The sequence below is a fragment of the Bubalus bubalis genome, chromosome 8 (genome assembly GCF_019923935.1).
Source record: "Bubalus bubalis isolate 160015118507 breed Murrah chromosome 8, NDDB_SH_1, whole genome shotgun sequence".
In the NCBI taxonomy this organism is placed as follows: Eukaryota; Metazoa; Chordata; class Mammalia; order Artiodactyla; family Bovidae; genus Bubalus; species Bubalus bubalis.
Genome location: NC_059164.1, coordinates 37,236,935 through 37,257,866, shown reverse-complemented (window position 1 = coordinate 37,257,866; position 20,932 = coordinate 37,236,935). Strand labels below are relative to the sequence as shown.

The window sequence follows — 20,932 nt, the reverse complement described above, 5'->3', positions numbered from 1 at the left end:
GACCAGTCAGGTATGACCTAAATCAAATCCCTTATGATTATACAGTGGAAGTGAGAAATAGATTTAAGGGCCTAGATCTATTTCTATTTCAGAGGCACTCTGATAGATAGAGTGCCTGTTGAACTATGGAATGAGGTTCGTGACATTGTACAGAGACAGGGATCAAGACCATCCCCATGGAAAAGAAATGCAAAAAAGCAAAATGGCTGTCTGGGGAGGCCTTACAAATAGCTGTGAAAAGAAGAGAAGCAAAAAGCAAAGGAGAAAAGGAAAGATATAAACATCTGAATGCAGATTTCCAAAGAATAGCAAGGAGAGATAAGAAAGCCTTCCTCAGAGATCAATGCAAAGAAATAGAGGAAAACAACAGAATGGGAACGACTAGAGATTTCTTCAAGAAAATTAGAGATACCAAGGGAACATATTATGCAAAGATGGGCTTGATAAAGGACAGAAATGGTATGGACCTAACAGAAGCAGAAGATATCAAGAAGAGGTGGCAAGAATACACAGAAGAACTGTACAAAAAAGATCTTCACAACCCTGATAATCATGATGGTGTGATCACTGACCTAGAGCCAGACATTCTGGAATGTGAAGTCAAGTGGGCCTTAGAAAGCATCACTACGAACAAAGCTAGTGGAGATGAAGGAATTCCAGTAGAGCTATTTCAAATCCTGAAAGATGATGCTGTGAAAGTGCTGCACTCAATATGCCAGCAAATTTGGAAAACTCAGCAGTGGCCACAGGACTGGAAAAGGTCAGTTTTCATTCCAATCCCAAAGAAAGGCAATGCCAAAGAATGCTCAAACTACCACACAGTTGCATTCATCTCACACGCTAGTAAAGTAATGCTCAAAATTCTCCAAGCCAGGCTTCAGCAATATGTGAACCGTGAACTTCCTGATGTTTAAGCTGGTTTTAGAAAAGGCAGAGGAGCCAGAGATCAAATTGCCAACATCCGCTAGATCATGGAAAAAGCAAGAGAGTTCCAGAAAAAACATCTATTTCTGCTTTATTGACTATGCCAAAGCCTTTGACTGTGTGGATCACAATAAACAGTGGAAAATTCTGAAAGAGATGGGAATACCAGACCACCTGACCTGCCTCTTGAGAAATCTGTATGCAGGTAAGGAAGCAACAGTTAGAACTGGACATGGAACAACAGACTGGTTCCAAATAGGAAAAGGAGTACGTCAAGGCTGTATATTGTCACTCTGCTTATTTAACTTATATGCAGAGTACATGATGAGAAACGCTGGGCTGGAAGAAGCACAAGCTGGAATCAATACTGCCAGGAGAAATATCAATAACCTCAGATATGCAGATGACACCACCCTTATGGCACAAAGTGAAGAGGAACTACAAAGCCTCTTGATGAAAGTGGAGAGTGAAAAAGTTGGCTTAAAGCTCAACATTCAGAAAGCTAAGATCATGGCATCTGGTCCCATCCCTTCATGGGAAATAGATGGGGAAACAGTGTCAGACTTTATTTTGGGGGGCTCCAAAATCACTGCAGATGGTGACTGCAGCCATGAAATCAAAAGACGCTTACTCCTTGGAAGGAAAGTTATGACCAACCTAGATAGCATATTCAAAACAGAGACATTACTTTGCCAACAAAGGTTCATCTAGTCAAGGCTATGGTTTTTCCTGTGGTCATGTATGGATGTGAGAGTTGGACTGTGAAGAAGGCTGAGTGCCAAAGAATTGATGCTTTTGAACTGTGGTGTTGGAGAAGACTCTTGAGAGTCCCTTGGACTGCAAGGAGATCCAACCAGTCCATTCTGAAGGAGATCAGCCCTGGGATTTCTTTGGAAGGAATGATGCTAAAGCTGAAACTCCAGTACTTTGGCCACCTCATGCGAAGAGTTGACTCATTGGAAAAGACTCTGATGCTGGGAGGGATTGGGGGCAGGAGAAGAAGGGGACGACAGAGGATGAGCTGGCTGGATGGCATCACTGACTCGATGGACGTGAGTCTGGGTGAACTCTGGGAGTTGGTGATGGACAGGGAGGCCTGGCGTGCTGCGATTCATGGGGTTGCTAAGAGTCGGACATGACTGAGCGACTGAACTGAACTGAACTGAAGATAATACATTAACTAGAATTTACAATAAAAGGGTGTTTGTTTTGTGAAGAAAAATTCTCTGGAATATTCATGTTATTTTAATGTGCCTCTGAAAAATTCATCTTTAAAATTGCTAGAATTGTGGATTTTCAAAGAAAAATGCACTGAAAAATGCAAACAATGCCAGCCTTTAGGTTTTATTCTCTTTAGGAAAGAATAAGCTTAATCAGGCCTCTGATGAACAAAAAAATTGTCCCCAGACAACAGCAGAATCTTGTCAAGTCCAAAAATCTTATATGAATTCTGCAAAGTAAAACTAAAATATCATTTGCATGATTATAAAAATATCATGGTCCATATAATCAATCTAGATAATTCGTACTATTAATAACAATGGCTTTGTAAAACATTGTGAATCTTGTATATGTTCATGACAAAAGAGTGTGCATTTTCCTTTTTTCTTCCTTACTCTACCCTCTTTTGTCTCACTCTCTTTTACTTTCTCTCCCAGACTCCTTACTTTCCCTCTCTTCATCGTTTCTCCTTCTTCTACTTTGCTTCATCCTCTCCCTTCTTACTCTTCTATCTGCATTAACAATCTCCATTTTAAATTATGTGAACTGAAAATCTTAAAACTATCAGATATAACTCAAATTTGCTTTGTTAGTATAGGTAATTCATTAACATTACGTATATTATGGTGTAATCACAAAATCAATAGAATGATCTTGGTTCATTTCCAAGGCAAACCATTCTGCATCTCAGTAATCCAAGTCTATGCCCCAACCATTAATGCCAAAGAAGCTGAAGTCTAATGGTTCTCTGAAGACCTATAAGAACTTCTAGAACTAATACCCAAAAAAGATGTCCTTTTGGTCATAGGGGATTGGAATGCAAAAGCAGAAAGTTGAGAGATACCTGGAGTAACAGGCAAGTTTGGCCTTGGAGTACAGAATGAAGCAGGGCAAAGGCTAACAGTTGTGCCAAGAGAATACTCTGGTCATAGTAAACACCCTCTTCCAACAACACAAGAGACGACTCGACACATGGACATCACCAGATGGTCAATACCGAAATCAGACTGATTATATTCTTTGCAGCCAAAGATGGAGAAGTTCTATACAGTCAGCAAAAATAAGACCTGGAGCTGACTGTGGCTCAGATCATGAGCTGCTTTTTGAAAAATTCAGACTGAAATTGAAGAAACTAGGGAAAGCCATTAGACCATTTAGGTATGACCTAAATCAAATCCCTTATGATCATACAGTGGAGGTGACAAAGAGATTCAAAGGATTAGATCTGGTAGACAGAGTGCCTGAAGAACTGTGGACGGAGGTTCATGACACAGTACAGGAGACGGTGACCAAATTCATCCCCAAGAAAAAGAAATGCAAGAAGGCAAAGAGGTTGTCTGAAGAGGCCTTATAGCTGAGAAATGAGAAGTGAAAGGCAAAGGAGAAAAGGAAAGATGTACCCAACTTACAAGTATTTCAAAAGAAATTATGTTCATGAACTGGCCCTTTATATTTATGAAACAGCAACTCTTGTGTTAACATATCTTGTATTTATACAGACATTCATTCTTTCCCTTATTTAAATACCTTGTATGCTAGATGTAGCAGACAGAGTATCAAGCCCTGTGTTAGGCACAGAATAAACACCATGGTGGATGGTATAGGGAGCGCTTGCTCTCTAAAAGTTCACAGCCCAAGACACAATGCATGGAGTGCTCCTGTAGCACAAAGAAAGAACATCTGTGGGGAGATGGTGGTGATAATGTCAGAGAAGGCTTTTTGCAAGATGAGGCATGCACATGGAGCCCTGAGTGATGAACAGCGTTAAGTCAAGAGAAAAGAGGAGGAAGAATGCTCAGGAAGAGGAAACAAGACATTCAAAAGCCCAGAATAAAGAAAGACTGACTCTTTCAAAGGAGCCCGAGGTACCTCAGTATAGCAGTCACATGGGAAGTGCACAAGGCTCGGGCATTAGTGCAGAATGAACGCATTGTGTCCTAGTAGAGAAATTTTGACCTTTGCAATGATGCTGTGAATGGTATTAGTTCTATTTATTGATGAAGTGACTGAGGAAAAAAAGAAAGAGGTCAGGTGATCTCTTCAATTCACAAAGCAGAGTTGAATTCCTACTGAATAGTGTGGAGGTTAAACATACAAAAGGAAACACATAGAGATTTGCTTTATGCAGATTTGGCTTTATAATTCAAATGACTTTGAGTCTAAAGTCAGACAGAGTCTGCTATCTCTCTAACCTATGTTTTACGTTAAATAATTTTTAAAGCAGATACATTAGTGTTTATATGTTTTACCTAACATATAAGCAAAAAAAAAACTATGCAATACTCAAAACTGAAAAATATGTAGAATTATAAACTAATAAAACAAACATCTATATAACCACCACACAAAGAAAGAAAGGGAGCATTCATAATTTCTTTTGAAATATTTATAAACAGAGAAGAACCCTTTTTCTGGGCAGCATACAAGTGATATTTCTGTCAAAGGGGAATTATCCAAAGACTATGATGTTAGAAACCTTGCTCTTGGGGAAAGGAACAGGGCGATTAATTGACATCAGTCCTATCCTCTGGCCTTGTCCCTATTTTTATCTGGCAGAAACAACACTTACCCTAAATAAATGACTAAAACAAGAATGATACTTTGTTATTCTTTCTATAACAAAACATAATTTTGATAGGAAGAGAGTATTTGAAGATAAATATTAAGACAAAAAAGCATGAACTTCATTTAAATGTAATTAAAACATGTCATCTCTTATGTAGCTTTCACATAGAGAAATTTATAAAGAAAAATAAATTACTGACACAAAAGTCAATATATTCACTACTTGTTTGAGAGAGGCTGAAAATTACAATCTGGAAAGGGGAAAATTACAATGTGAAAAATTACAATCCCCTTTGTAGATTTCAAAGGGAAGAAAACACTCCCTTTCTTTGTGTGGTGGCTATATGGCTGTTTTATGATTAATTTATAATTCTACATGTTTTTAAGTTTTGAGTATTACATAATTTTTTGTTTATATGTTAAAAGGGCTTCCCTGATAGCTCATTTGGTAAAGAATGAGCCTGCAATCAATTCCTGGTTTGGGATGATCCCCTGTAGAAGGGATAGGCTACCCATTCCAGTATTCTTGGGTTTCCCTTGTGGCTTTCTAGTAAAGAATCTGCCTGCAATGCAGGAGACCAGGGTTTGATTCCTGGGTTGGAAAGGTCCCCTGGAGAGGGGAAAGGGGTGTACCCACTCCAGTATTCTGGCCGGGAGAATTCCATGGAACGTATAGTCCATTGGGTCACAAAGAGTTGGACATGACTGAGCAACTTTCACTTCACAGCTTAGATAACAAAATATAAATGTGAAAATAATTTTTAGCAATGAGATACACATTATTAAATTTACAAGGAGTCTTACATTTTCTATGTTATTAAACAAAGAAAAATTCATTAAATCATTCTCAAATATAGCCTCTCTGTTTAATTTTGGTATTATATTGCTCTATACTTATAAATTCAAATATAATGTGTTATGTCTTCAGTGAATCAAATCATAAATTCTGTAGATGTTAGTAACAGATAATTATGAACAAAAAACTCATTAGGAATATTTATGTTTCATTTACATATAATAAGATAGAATTCTAGAATATAATTTTGGGGGATGGACACTGATTATTTTAAAATATATCCTGTAGAATATTAGTTGGATAAATTAGGTGGACAAGACTACTCTGGATACTCAGAAGTGTTGGGAAATAACTCTATCAAAGTTATGTTTTTAGCTCCTCAGTTTTTATATTTCATCCTATCAGGATTCCTTAAAAGGATCTGTATTTTCATTATGTTGATCTTGGTTTGTGGGAAATACTAAACTTCAGAGAAACAAACAAGATGAGTAAGGCACAACAAAAAAGTCATTACAGAGAGATTCCTATAATAAAAAATAATTCAAGGAAGTTATTTTCAGTTGACAAATTGACTATTTTGGTAATTGTAAATAAGAGATAAACTAAAAGTTTTAAACACATTCAGAATGATTCTAATTTTTAAATTTTCTCATTTCCTAGCTAGATCTATTTTAGATCTAGAATATTTACAATAAACAGAGGATAACAGATTTCTATAAAGTATGAGAACGTCTAGAAGAGCACAATAAAATTGAGAAAATATTTTATCAGTTAGAAATTTGTCTAAAAAAAACTGAAATTGCTTAGGAAAAAATCAAATCTATGACCATAGATCCTATCTTTTAGACAGCACTTTTACATGAAAAAATCTTGTTTTCTTTTATTCCTTAACATGACAAATACTGAATTATATTATAGTAAATTCATATGGTTCTTTTTTGTTCAAATATAGTTGTCAGCTTATCAATTAATCATTAATCAGACAGGATGATAAAAGAATTAATGTACATGATATAAGTAACTATCTCTTTTGTGAGTATCTTAATGATCATAATGAATACAAATACCTGCAAATACCTGATCCATTAAGGCAACTGATTTAAGGTCAGTGACCTAGCAGAGGAATCTCCCTCAGGTTATCCAACTGTTAATCTCCCTGGTATCTATCAAGGTTCAATTTAAAACATCATCTCTTTTATTCTAAAGTGAATAAGATCATGGGTTATGGTATTATATTTATGTAATAGTTAATAGTATCCCTTAGTTTTTTTTTAATCTATAGATATTAACTAATAAAATCTACTTTATGAAAGTTGTTCTGAATATAAAATCCAATAATGAACGTAAAAGACTTCCATATAACACTTCCATATAACATCAGTTCCCTTATTCCCAGGTGAAGCCTTCTCTGTTCCCAGCTGCTTGGTTTGGTCATCTTCTTATTTGCTATTTCTTGACAGCTGGGCATATTCTAATGGAAAGCCTTGAAGTTATCCAAATCTATTTTACCCTATATTCTGTAAGCTCTTCAGGAGTTTCATGCATTTTCTTTGCATGGCAGTGTTGGGTAGGCTATATGGCTTAATTGTCTGTTAGAGGCAAAAAATCACTTAAATTGCCTGGTAAGAAGCATCACAGCTATGCTTCAGTGTCAATCAGTCATGGCTGATGAAGTAAGGCAATTACCACCTTAATATGCTGAAAAAAAAAAGTCATTTGTGAGCTTGATTGATCAAAGTCCTGTGTATTTTGGGATAACTGAGACCATTCTAGGGTGAAATGAGTCTTTTTTTTTTTTGAGAAATCTAAAAGACATTGCTCAATATAGCACTTACTTGCTCTTGGTGTTGACTGAGTGGTCTAGAGTGGACCAATCTTTCTGGCAGTTTTCGATCTAGACCATGTCCATTGTCCAAACGAGACTCTCTGGGTTTGTCAAACCAATCTGTTTCTTCACGACGGAGGTGATAGGCTTTGGAGACCAAGGAAATATCAAACATTGCAACTCCAACTAATACAGATGATAGAGGGCAGTAGATGATCTGCAGTACCAACATGCTTTGGGGCTTATTAACCATTCATGCATTTCAAACCCAATTCCCAGTGGGATCAGAAATATCATTTCCTGCATTATGTTAAAAATTCTATATGAGGGAATAACCTAGAAAAAAACCCATGTGCTACCTGTCAACTTTTCAGAGCAAAGTAAGACAAAATTAACATTTAAATCAGGTGAAAAAATAAATTTAGATAGTGATTGAATAAATAAATGAACAAATGAATATTTCTCAAAAGTCATTCTATTCAACTTCAGTCCATCAGTCCACCTCCTCACTTCTCCCTACTATATATCACCAAAATCTAAGGAAAACACATTTCTTGGATACAGAAGATTCAATTATTTTTCCACTATCATATTAACCCAGTACCAATATGTGGCTGCTAGATTTGGACATCAATTGAGCATCTTTTGAAAACATGACACATCTATGACATTCATAACTAGATGAAAATATTTATTTTTAGGAGGATCCTAGGTATCAGTGCTAGGAACATGTGTGCCATAATCATCTGGTAGCCTAATTTTTAAAATATATCTACTAGAATTTTTCATTAAAAATTAAACAATTATTTTTTGTGGGATCATAGATCTAGGAATTAAAAGAGTTGGTAGGCTGCTTTCTGTACTTACAATGTGACAAAGCTTAATATCTTAAAATACTTTTTTGAAAATATAATTATATTTGAGTATATAACTACTATTTAAATTTTTTCATCCCTTTAAATTCTTAGTACTTTAAAAGACATTTTAAAGTTCTTATCTAGTGATCCCAAATCATTATTTACCTATTATATAGAATTTGCCTTCATAGAAAGTTTTATGCATTGTAAAAGGATCCCTAATTAATAGTCTCTGGAAGTACACTGTTACTTCCTAAATGGCAGATGGAGCACCTCTTCTCAGGTATTATCCTGAAAGATCTGTTGATGATGCTATCAGTCTACATCTTCTTGAAACTCTGATTTCGATAATGCCGTACTATTGAGTATTCCTCTCAACCTCATTACAGTTCTCTTTCTGTCTGCATCACTGACTTCTCTTTCACTACTTTCACTTTTTCCCAAGCAATATCCATTAGTTCTTTACTGGCAGGGCTGGCAAAACCACAGCATATACAGCATTACTCACCTCTACACCTCCTGTGGTCTTGGTCAATGCCACTGATTAACCACAGAACTTTCTCTCAATAAACACAGAATGATAGACAATGTGTCATAATTTAGTCAGTCTTAGATTTGAGGCAATACAATGGTACATACCTGGTTTGTGGTTGTATATGTACTTGTCTGGTCTCCCCTATTAAGACTCTAAGCTGCTTGAAGGTAAGCCTCATGTCTTCTGTTTTTTTGTTCTCCCTTAATACTAAAACCAATGCCTTGCAAATGCCACAATGTTAATAAAGTATTTGGGAAATGAGTGGCACATAGGAAAATTAGTCATCAACTAAAGAAAGTTAAATATCCTAATTATTATAAGTACATTTTAAAATACTTGTCGAATAAACCTCATTAACAGTTACACAGTCTTTTCTCACAGTCTATTTGGTATTTACTATGGTTTTTCAAGTTTTCCCTTGACACCAAGGGACTAAATTTATGAAAGATATATTCAATATAATTTTGATAAGTAAACAAAACAAATCCATTATTTAATCATTAGTGTCTAAAACTTATTAGATGATCACCAAACACACTAATATTTTATATTATTTTTATATATTTTAATAACATTTCTCATAAAAATTGTCTATACTGATTTTAATAAATGACTACCTTGGATACTATACCTGATATCACTTGAATATATACTTTGCTAATTGCACTTAAAATAAAAAATCTTCTAAAATGTTTCCTTGGCTGTGTCTATACAAATAAGGCAGAATTTCAACTTGATATACATTTTGTCAATTTATTTCCAATACTGATGACATACTTTGTCTGTTATGTTTATAATAACTCTATATGTAACTAAGTTAGGATAGCTACCTTGCTTCTCATAGGAATTTATCAATCAAGAGAAACTAGATTAAGTAAGTCTTCTCTTAAATCGAATTCCATATTCACCATTTATAGAAAGTTGGTGTGTGCTAGGTTGCTTCAATCGCGTCTGAATCTTGGCAGCCCTATGGATTGTAGCCTGCTAGGCTACTCTGTCCATGGGATTCTCCAGGTAACAATACTGGAGTGGGGTTCCATGCCCCTCTCCAGGGAATTTTGCCATCTGAGGGATTGAACCCAAGTCTCTTCCATCTCCTGAACTGACAGATAAGTTCTTAACCACTAGGGTCACCTGGGAAGCCCAATAGCAAGTTGGACATAAATGCTAAATGTTTGTAATTGCAATTGTCAGATCTGCCATGGTAGATCCAAATTTTAAAAATGAAATTTTACAATAATAACAACATTTTCCAAATTAAATAATTCACTGAAGATTAGCATCCCCTTGTTTTAGGCTATTGATATCTTCTTCTCTTAAATGTAAAATGCAAGTAAGCTGTTTTGGAGTCCAATTCTATTCTGTATAAAATATTCCTTGGAATTTTTTTTAAGACTGTATGTACTGATGCATTTTTTTTAAACATGAGTATATTTTAAAAGAATGTTTTCAACAAATTATTTGTGGTTGCAGAAATATAATGATTGTTTCTAGTTTAGTTTTTCTCCAATCTACTCTAGTCTTCCTGTTCTGTTCTTAACCAGGAATGAATATTAAGTTGTAGAGTTTAGGCTGATGGTCATAACTATTAAGCAACATCAATTGTGCCTACCTCAAGTCACATTCTGCTTTAAAAGCTGTAATAAATACAGATTAATTAAAAAGAAAAAAAAAATTATATCTACCTAGATTTTACCTCGGATGAGGTATTTCAAAATTACCTGGAGTCATATAGAATACATCTGAAATATATATTGTCTATAACCAAGAGTTTGATTCAATTCAGAGAAAGCACACAATAAATCTGAATAAATCTGAAATCAGTTAAATTTGCTTTGTTTACATGATACTAAGTAGCCTGCTGGAATGTTATATATTTCAAGGTTGTTTTAGTATCACTCAAACATAGATATAGTATATATGTGGCAAACTTTTATTTAAAAAAATCTCTAACACTTCATGAGTTTATAATGTCATATGTTATGTGATTGGGAAAAATATTTTTTACTTTTTTCTTAATTACTCATGGATCCCAAGATTTAAAAAAAGAAAAGAGCAGAGCACTGTTCACCAGAAGAAAAAGTAATACGTTTATGAGATACAAACACAAAGAAAATACAGAACATTTAAAAACACATCACTACAATTCACACAGATAATATTACATATATAATTCAATTTGTTATAGTTTTCTTTGTATAATTATGTACCAACATGACTTTTTCATGACTACATTTCCTATCTGCTTAATTTAAAAATAACATTTTAACTCAATTTAACTTCATGTAAGTTTCATTTTGTTTCCTTCTCTGGTGTCCTCTTTACACATTTCTTAATTTTGGGTGCTGCACGATGTCTCATCCAATTAGTTTAAACAATTTGCTGGAGATTAACATGCTTTTTCAAATCTGATCTTTCCAATACTTAACAAATGTTTTGATAAGTATTTTTTGATGTGTTTTGATATTTTATCAAAGCAAGTTTCTCATAGTCTTTGATGACTATGAGTACATATCATCCTAACATATAAATGAGAAAAATTTGGTTATTTTTACATGGTTGTATGTAAATAACTGTCATACTTCAGAATATCTAGAAACATTTGTATGTCTTGCAGCATGATGGCAGAATCTATGATTGAATAAATGAATTTGTCAAATTCTCTCCAGATAAATGTACATCATGCATACAAAGCCTTTGGTGTTTAGTTTTATGATTGACCTGTTAGTTTTTATTCTATTTTGCTATTTTACAGATAGTATTATTGATGAGCCTTTCTATTCTTCTGTAGAAGTCATTATATATCTATATATTTATATACATATATAATGTGTGTTAAATGTGGACTGTGAAAAAAAGAGTTTCCATATAACTCTTACTTAACTATGATGGTTGATTTAAACAACTGGCTAAAGTAAAAAAAATAGTGTTTTATTTAATTGGCTAATCATCAATAAAAATGGTCAATTCAACAGCTCATAGAGAATAAAACAAATCAGAAAGTAACTGGTCTATTGGAATTTCACTAGGAAAAGCAGTCTCTTCTCCTTTAGATCCAGTGGTTACTTTTGTCCTGATCTAACCTACACTTAAACTTCTAATATCACACTGGTATCGAGATACAGAAGAAAGAAAATCCTTTTTGTGAAAATATATTTTCCTGCAAGCCCCCAGGGAAAATGTTAGATTTAAAAGAAGAGATGTTAGCTTAGAGCTTTTCCATCTCCAAAGTCATGAAGTAATACATTTTTATTGGATGAGAAATATTTTATTTTTAGGAGTCAAGCCACACTTATATTCAAATGTAAACCATGGAGAGAGAAGGAAAAAAAGAACCAAGAGTAATAAGTACTCTTGGCATGGGCAAAATGTCACATTTCTTTACCTCTTCAATCTTGTCCTCTAATTTAGACTTGGTCAGGTCATTTTCTAAAATCCTTTTGGTTCTATATGATTTAATAAAAAATCACCATAAAGTTTTTAGTTAAGTATGTACTTGCCATATATCACTTGTTCTATATGAAAAACTAGTAAAACAATTTAGTGCAAAAAAATATGAAATAATGCAAAAAGGAAACCCATGGAAAAGGCTAACTGAACATACAAGGAAAGCTTCAGCTCAAATACCTAAATTCACAAAAGCAATGTACAAAGTTCAAATTTTAAGATCTAAACAGTGCTTCATACATATTGACCAGCATATGGCTAATACTGTTGTTTACTGTCAATATCATATTAGGTACTAAGGTTTTAGTATGTAATACAAAATGTACAGTGTACAATGCTTGTCAACTATGGCATTCACAATGACAGAGAAATTAAAATACAAGCCTTTTATTTAGTAGATTATAAAACTGTACATTATGCTAACATTAGGGACTCACCTGAACGTTCTCAAGAAAACATTCTCTGAATTAACAAACACTGATCTCACAAATGATAAATAATTTTCTACTACAAAGTCTAGTGGAATACTCAGTGGCTCAAAACCTTAATCATTTCACAAACTGAAAGAAACTAATAACTTTAAAAATAACTTTTGAAAACAAAAGAAACATACAACAAAAAACTTTCCAACTATAGATTTAAAGGATGACCATATTTTATTGACACAATTATTTGATAATGATTTTGGAAAAGTAGACACCACAAAAATCAAATAATCAAGAAACAACGATAAAAGGATAAATTAAAAAGAAATAAAGAGCATGCTATGAAATCTATACACAAGATAGAATTTCCATTTACAAGAAATAAAACTGAAGTAAACATGCAAAAGACACACCAAGAAAAATAGAATACATTCTTGGAGAAGGAAAATCAAACATGCAGAAAAATAAGAGTTTGAGTTTTGAGAGTAGCAAGGTAGTTTGAGGCCCAATTTACCTTCACTGTCTGACATGGCATGTTGGAAGTCATCCATGATGAATGCTATGTCACGGTCGTAGCCTCGAGTCCGTGATTCTTCTCTCATGTGTTGCTGAACTTCAGGCAAAGAGTGACTGGATCCGAACTGGTCCCTGGTGTCTGCAGATATTGGTGGCAGGGGTCCAGCAGCAGCCCTGGCCATTCCCATTGGCTGTCCAACAGGACTGAGTGGACTTTCCTCTTCAGAATTCTGGGCCACAATTGGTATTCTTCCTCTACTCTGGCTAATAGGCAAACTAGTAGGCTTAGTTCTCCCAGAAGGTGATGCATGACTAAAGGAAACATCTAGAGCTTCAGCCTCTTGAGCTTTCAGTCTTAGAGAAGAGCTAGAAGAATCTCTTTTAATTGATAAATCTAGCCCATAGACAGAGGAAGGTCTGGAAGAAGGTCTGGACCTGCTGCCACTGCTGTATGCCTTATCTGCTTCATCCTGCAGAGCTGACCGTATGGTATTTCCTAAGGTGCCCAGTCCTGTGCCAAGAGATGATCCCATAAATTTTTGTTGGTCTGTAATATTTTTTCTGAGGCCAAAAGTAATATCATCTTGAAGAAGCCTTGCTCTGGAAGAAATGCCACCAATAGATGAAGTGCTTGAAGTCATATAGCTCGAATAATCAGGTTCAAGGTCTCTACTTTCTTGAATAGGTGAGAATTTTGACATTTTAGGGTCAATTAGTGATTTCTTATGCTTTGATTGCTTTTGATACAGTATGGCAGCTGGTAGTTGTTTTGCTGCTTGTTTTTCAAGTGTGAGTCTACTAATGCTGTACTTTTCAGATTTTGGAAAATGTCTGTAACTAGTATCGGCATGGTAATAATGGGAAAGACCAGCAAGGTGATCTAAGCTCTCTGCTCCTCTACGGAATTCTTGTTTAATCTGTTGTTTCAGAAGCTTTAACTCATAAGGATCCTCCATTGGGTCCTCCTCTGCTTTCACGTAGCTATGCAATCTGGACGAAGTCTGCAGAGGTGCTAGGAAATCTGTCACTTCTTGAGACCTACGTGTCTCAGTGGTTCGGAGGAGACGGTCTGTTTTTGACAGATCTTTTTCATGAAGGCTAAACGCAGTGCTTAGAGCTGCTGTTCCTTTGGTAATCTCACCCATGTCATCAATTAAGACATAATTTCGTGAAGTATGATGGTCAATATCTGCATAGAAAGAATCTGCAGATATGCTTGATATTGGACTGCTTGCCATGCTACTTCTTTCCTCCAATCCTATTCTCAAATCTAAGCTGTTGTACTTACTACCAAGATGGGAAACAGCATATGTATTATCAGTAGAAACAGGTGCTATCATCAGGGGTTGGTTGCGAATCACCTCATAGTTTGAAGTTATCTTGGGCTCCAAATATAATGCAGTTTGCCGTGGCTTTTGTTGTATCACCATCATCTGTGATGGTAACTGATAAGAAGGTTGTGGGGTTGGTGTAGGTTGAGCCTGAGGTGTGAAAGACATTGTTGCCACAGCTTGGAAGGTTGGCTGAGTCTGATAAGGTGAAACTTCCTGATGGTACAGAGTCTGTTGCTGAAAGTGGGATTGTTGGGTGTATGGGGTGGGTGCTTGAGTAGGAAGAGCAGGGGAAGAGTATTGGTACTGGGTATAAGGACTGGTAGGAGGGACTAGCTGAGATTCTGTTTGGGTTTGTGGTGGAATAAACTGGTTGAATTCAGTTTGGGGAGCAGTTCTTGGTCGCTCGATGGCATGCTGACTTTCAATTCGGGTTGGTCTGGTGCTGCTGACCTCACTGTCGGACATGTAATCACGATCCTCAGCTACTCCCTGCAGATAGGCTCTCTCTCTCTTTTCTCTCTCCTTTAATAAGGCTTCTTTCCTCCTGTTAATCCCCATTTCTAGGTACCGTAACTTAGCATCAATCTCCTTTTCTTCCTCATCAAGTTCTGCTTGTTTCTTCCTAAGCTTGGCAGATTCCCTCTCCACAAGATCAAGCTCTCTGTCTATATCCTGGAGAATCTTGGCTCGGGCCATCGTATTGGTTCTGCAGATCCTTCTCCTGGAGACTGTGCCCATTGTGCTAAAGGCTGACTGAGTTCCTGTGGAGGTCTCTTCAGGTGGTGGGTTTGGCAGAGTTCTCTTCACTTTTTTCTGAGTGCCAGAGGTTGTTGCGGTTTGAGAACCTTTTGCCTAAAATTAAGTAAATAAAATACAATACTTTACTATCAAGGAAAAAAATTAAAGGTCAAAAAACCCATAATTTACATTTAAATAAAGATGATTTCATATATGTTTTAGCTTTGAGCACATAATAAAATTGTACCTATAATTGCAAGTATCAGTCACAAACAGTTAACTGAGAAATAATTTTCCCCTTCTTAGTAAATTGATACACATTACAACTTACCTAACATTAGAAATGAGTTTTGAAATCAGGCACAAAGTGCATTGCTAGGCAGGCTTATATTTTAGTTAGACTCTTGGAAGAACTCTAAAAACTAATTTTTCATCATATTTACTATACATATTATTACTTACTGAAGGTATGCCCAGAGTATTTGTGTTAACTATCTAAAATTTAAGTTATATTAGTTGAAGATACTCATTGTCAAGAGAATTGTTTGCTTCTGTCTCACCATTCCTCTTTCACCCCTTGAAGTGTCTGTCAGTCCTAAACCAATCATGAAATGTTTTGAAATGAAATCCTCTCATTCTCCACTATCTTTTTTCCCTCCCATAAGAGTTACCTGAACTAATTTCCTATTTACTCTTTGAATATTTTTGTAACAATGTGAATCAATTTTTTTTCAATGTTGCTATTCTTTGGTGATTTTAGCTTCTTATTAATATGCTTTAGTAACTACCATATGAAGCAAAAGGAAGTGACCACAAACAGTACAAAAATTCATTGAGGGTTTTCTGGGTGGCTCAATGGTAAAGAATGTGCCTGCCAATGAAGGAGACATGGGTTCAATCCCTGGTCTGGGAAGACCCCACATGCCACAGAGCAACTAAGCCCATGCACTACAACTACTGAGCCTGTGTTCTGAACCCAGGACCGCAACTACTGAGCCTTTGTGCCTTAGAGCCCGTGCTCTACAATAAGAGAAACTGCCTAAATGAGAAGAGTGCACACTACACCTAGAGAAAAGCCTGAGCAGCAACAAAGATCCAGCATAGCCAATAAATAAATAAATAAAATTATTTAAATAAACACGCTGAAATCTTAAAAAATATCAGAGAAAGCATATAGGTAAACTGTCAGATATTTTCCATTTTATTTGGTTAATTTGTCATAACGCATTCTAAGAATCACTGGTCTTGAGAATCATTTAATATCGGAAGACATGAGATCATTTTGACTATAATTAAACTGATATACTCAAAGCTACCCAAGCATTTAGTAGCATATTCCCCCAACTAGATCTCAGGTTTTTGGCCTTCTAGTTGCATATTCTTTACAAAATTCTTCTTTTTTTGCTTTTTCGTACTAATAATCCAAAGACATTAATTCTTCCCTTTCACCCAATCACCAAGTATTAAAAACCAAAAAAACATATATTCATTCAAGACCTGTACTTCCACTGTCTTTTTACTATTTCCAAATTTATTTCCTTAGGTGTTTTAAAGTCTGTTCTCTGTTGTCATTTTTTTTTGTCTTCTCCACTTACCTACCCTCATTGTTTAACAGAAATAATATTCAGAAGCAATATCATAAAGGTCAAAGGTTTAAATGTATTTCTGAAATTTAAAATATTGAATGAAATTCACAATTACTAAACATCATAAGCCTTTCAAGTATGGTTTTTGAAACTGTAGCTTGCTTCTCACAGAGATCTTGAGGAATATGGGCAATGGAATCTCAAAAGCAGCTGTTTGGTGTGTTATTTATTCTCTCTCATCCTTATTTCTTTTAATTTTACTTACTACAATCAAGTCATAGAGCTGTTATTAACAATCAATGAGACCTCTGTGCAAAATGTTTGGTACATACTGTAGTTGTTCTTTAGTTGCTAAGTCATGGCCAACTTTTTTGCGACCCCCATGGACTGTAGCCCACCGGCTCCCCTGTCCATGGAATTTTTTCTGCAAAAAAACTGGAGTGTATTACCATTTCCTACTCCAGGGGATCATCCCAACCTAGGGATCGAGTGCATTGGCAGGCAGATTCCTTACCACTGAGCCACATGCAATTCTGAACTTACTATAAGGCATCCATTACATATCATTTCCTTGCATAATCCTCTCATTTCTACAGAAAACTATGGATGTTTGATAAATTCACATTCTAAATATTTAAAAAACTGTTTCTTTGCAAAAAAATGAGTGTGCTGACCATAATAGTAAATAAATGAATAATTATTTAATAATTTCCCCTAATACTAACATATATATGTTTTCTATTTTTTAAAAAAGTTTTTTCACAATAACCTTTTTGGTTCTTTGAATATCATGGAATTCAATAGGAGACTGAAATTAATGACCATTTCTTTTCCTTGAGTTGCATTTAGTAGATTTGGTATCTGGATAAGAATTTTCAAGTTTAAAATGTTCATCTGTACTACATGATTGTGGTTGTGAAATGGTTTGAAAAAGAAAGTTTCACTGTGTTACTCTGAAATTGTAATAGCATAGCATTTCAAAGTAAGGATTTCCCACCAAAGGAGGTTAAAAATACCCACTAACTAATGTAACACAAAAAGTGGATCCTGGCAGAGAGAAAGCACACAGAACAGAGAAGGTAACAATGCAATGGAACGAAGAGAGAGAATGAAAGAAATTTCTGAGGCGAACACACACACTTTGAAAATTAATTTTTAAAAATACTGAAGGCACCCATTAAATGGGTGCATATATATATACACACACACAAACATTAAATGAAAGAATAAATAAATGAAAAGATAAAACAAGAACCAGTTCAATTACTTTTAAACTCTGAATCAAGAAATGAATTTCCCTGAATTCACTGTGTGGGATGAGAGTATATATGAAATCACCAGAAAGATAAAAGTATGAGGAACTGCAAAAAAGACAACTATGTTAAGAGTAATGGTTATAATGAACTAAACTAGAAACTGATATTAGTTCTTACTGTTGATTGCTCATTCGTGTATATAATTTATCTTAATATATGTTTAACAGTTTATAGTTCTCACTTGACAGAGTGAGCTTAGTCAACCTCAGTCTTTGGTTATTTTCAAAATATAATCCTAGGTTAAAGAAACATTCCAGGTATTAGGGATTTCTAATTTTCCTTCAGGGTTGCAAATATTTAATGATACATGACTTCTGTTTATCAATATTTTGTGTGCCAGGGATGTGAGTCATAGAAACAAGTGACAAAGTTGGTTGGTAGTAGCTAGACATTGGATTGGCCAAAAAGTTTGTTTGAATTTTTCACACCATCTTATGGAAAAACCCAAACAAGCTTTTTGGCCAATCCAATACTTAATGAGCTAGCTCAGCTAAGCACTCAGTCTCCACAAGGCAAAATAGCTTTGTTGTTCTCTACTGCTGCTGCTAAGTCACTTCAGTCGTGTTCGACTCTGTGTGACCCCATAGATGGCAGCCACCAGGCTCCCCCATCCCTGGGATTCTCCAGACAAGAACACTGGAGTGGGTTGCCATTTCCTTCTCCAATGCCTGAAAGTGAAACGTGCAAGTGAAGTCGCTCAGTCGTGTCTGACTCTTAGAGACCCCATTGACTGCAGCCTACCAGGCTCCTCCATCCATGGGACTTTCCAGGCAAGAGTACTGGAGTGGGGTGCCATTGCCTTTGGAGACTTGTCAAGATTTTAGCTACATTCCTCCCAAATGACAGGAAATGTAATGTGATTGTAAGCTTAGTCTCTCAGGCTAGACTCAGTTTCAATCCTGGCCCTGCCGTTACCAGCTGTGAGAACTTCAGCAAGTTGCTTAAACTCCCTGGGACTCAGTTTTCCTATATGTTGAGATTATTGTTACATTATCAGTTTGTCTAAGGAGTAAATCGGGCTTCCCTGGTAGCTCAGATGGTAATGAATCCATCTGCAATGTGGGAGACCTGGGTTTGATCCCTGGCTTGGAGAATTCCGTGGACAGAGGAGCCTGGCAGGCTACAGCACGTGGGGTCACAAAGAGTCAGACATGACAGAGTGACTTTCACTAAATCATTTAAAACAAGTAAAGGGCCTAAATTAGTTATTATTCTAGAGAACAGAGAGAAATAAAATAGAGAATTTAAAGTGATGTCTTGCTAACTTATAATTTAAAAAGAACAGCCTTTCTAGATAATAACTTCTAAAATGACTAATTCTAATCAATATAATGTAAAATAAGAGTGCATGCTCAGGGTGTCCAACTCTTTGTGACCCCATGGATTGTAGCCCGCCATCCTTCTCTGTTCATGGAATTTTTCAGGCAGGAATACGGGAGCAGGTTGCCATTTCCTATTCCAGGGGATCTTCCTAACCCAGGGATCAAACCTATGTCTCTTGCTTCTCCTGCACTGACAGGTGGATTCTTTACCACTAGCACCACCTGGGAAGCCCAAAATAAGAGTAGAGAACTCTAAAGTAGAGAACTGAAACAATGCAATTGCTTAGAAAAGATCAAGAGATGTATCAAAACAAGTTTATCATGATTAAGGATGATGCAGTTGCAGGTCATGATTAGAGACAATAATAACAATCTAGAAAAATCTTGGTGTTTAATAAGATCTTCTTGCCGTGATGACTAGCCTGGTCAAAGTTTTCAAACAGATCTGGTGCCCTTAATCTGAAAAATAATTGTACTAAAAACAAATATTTAAAAATACTTGTGTAAATAATACACCAAGGGAAAGGAAAGGAAGTCCTAAGACTAGAATAGAGGTTTAAAAAGACTTGAAGAAAAATTAATTTCAATCGCAATAGTGATAGGAAGCAAACAAACTCCAGCATAAGTTTGCTGTCTGAAGATATTTTAAACAACACTTCTTGGAGGGGCCCATTGATACCATGCATCTTATATGATAGATGAAATGCACTTCAGCCTGGTGAGGCATTAGTTTCTGTGAGATGGTAATACATAGAGTCATTGAATGCAAACAGAAAGAGGAAAAATGGAGAAGCAAAAACCAAACATATATATATATATATATATATATATATATATATTTATATATACACACAAATGAAAGTGAAAGTCACTCATCTGTGTCCAACTCTTTGCGATCCCTTGGACTGTAGCCTGCCAGGCTCTACTGTCCATGGAATTCTCCAGGCAAGAATACTGGAGTGGGTAGCCATTCCCTTCTCCAGGGGATCTTCTCAACCCAGGGATCAATCCCATGTCTTCTACATTGTAGGCAAATTCTTTACCATCTGAGCCACCAGGGAAGCCTACACACCAGTGTGTATATATATATATATATATAAAGAGAGAGAATATAATTCTTAGGTGATACATAATATAAATGCTATATATAATATGTATTTTATATTTAAATATTTTATATATTTCAAACCCTTGAAAATTTATCTATATTAAGGTCTCCACTCACCCATTTCCTTTTTTCTTACTGGTGGAAAAGGGAACCCTGGTTATTACATACTGTTTAAATCAACTCTAATATGTTAACTACCAGGAAAACCATCAAACTCTAAGTGTGCAATCACTGTTGATGACTTGGAATGCAGTGTACTGGGTGGCACACATCATAGCTCTGCTAAAGAGAAAACTGTAACAGCCCCATTTAATTTCCTCCAATCATAATGTGGCAGTCCACATGGATAACATAGAAACAGGAGATACAATCTCACAGGACTTCAGCAAAGCATTTTACATTATCCTTTGACACAGT

General features: G+C 35.6%; 1 protein-coding gene across 3 annotated transcripts in view; it reads right to left on the bottom strand.

Annotated features, from left to right (window-relative positions):
* Window positions 1–20,932, bottom strand: part of PCLO (piccolo presynaptic cytomatrix protein) — a 391,256-nt gene that overhangs the window by 146,873 nt on the left and 223,451 nt on the right. For all 3 annotated transcript variants that reach the window (XM_025291036.3, XM_044946575.2, XM_045166378.1), the window contains exons 7-8: window positions 13,110–15,297; window positions 7,342–7,478 (exon numbers count right to left, since the gene is read on the bottom strand). In XM_025291036.3, coding sequence (XP_025146821.3) covers window positions 7,342–7,478; window positions 13,110–15,297 — 2,325 coding nt within the window. The remainder of the gene's footprint in view (window positions 1–7,341; window positions 7,479–13,109; window positions 15,298–20,932) is intronic.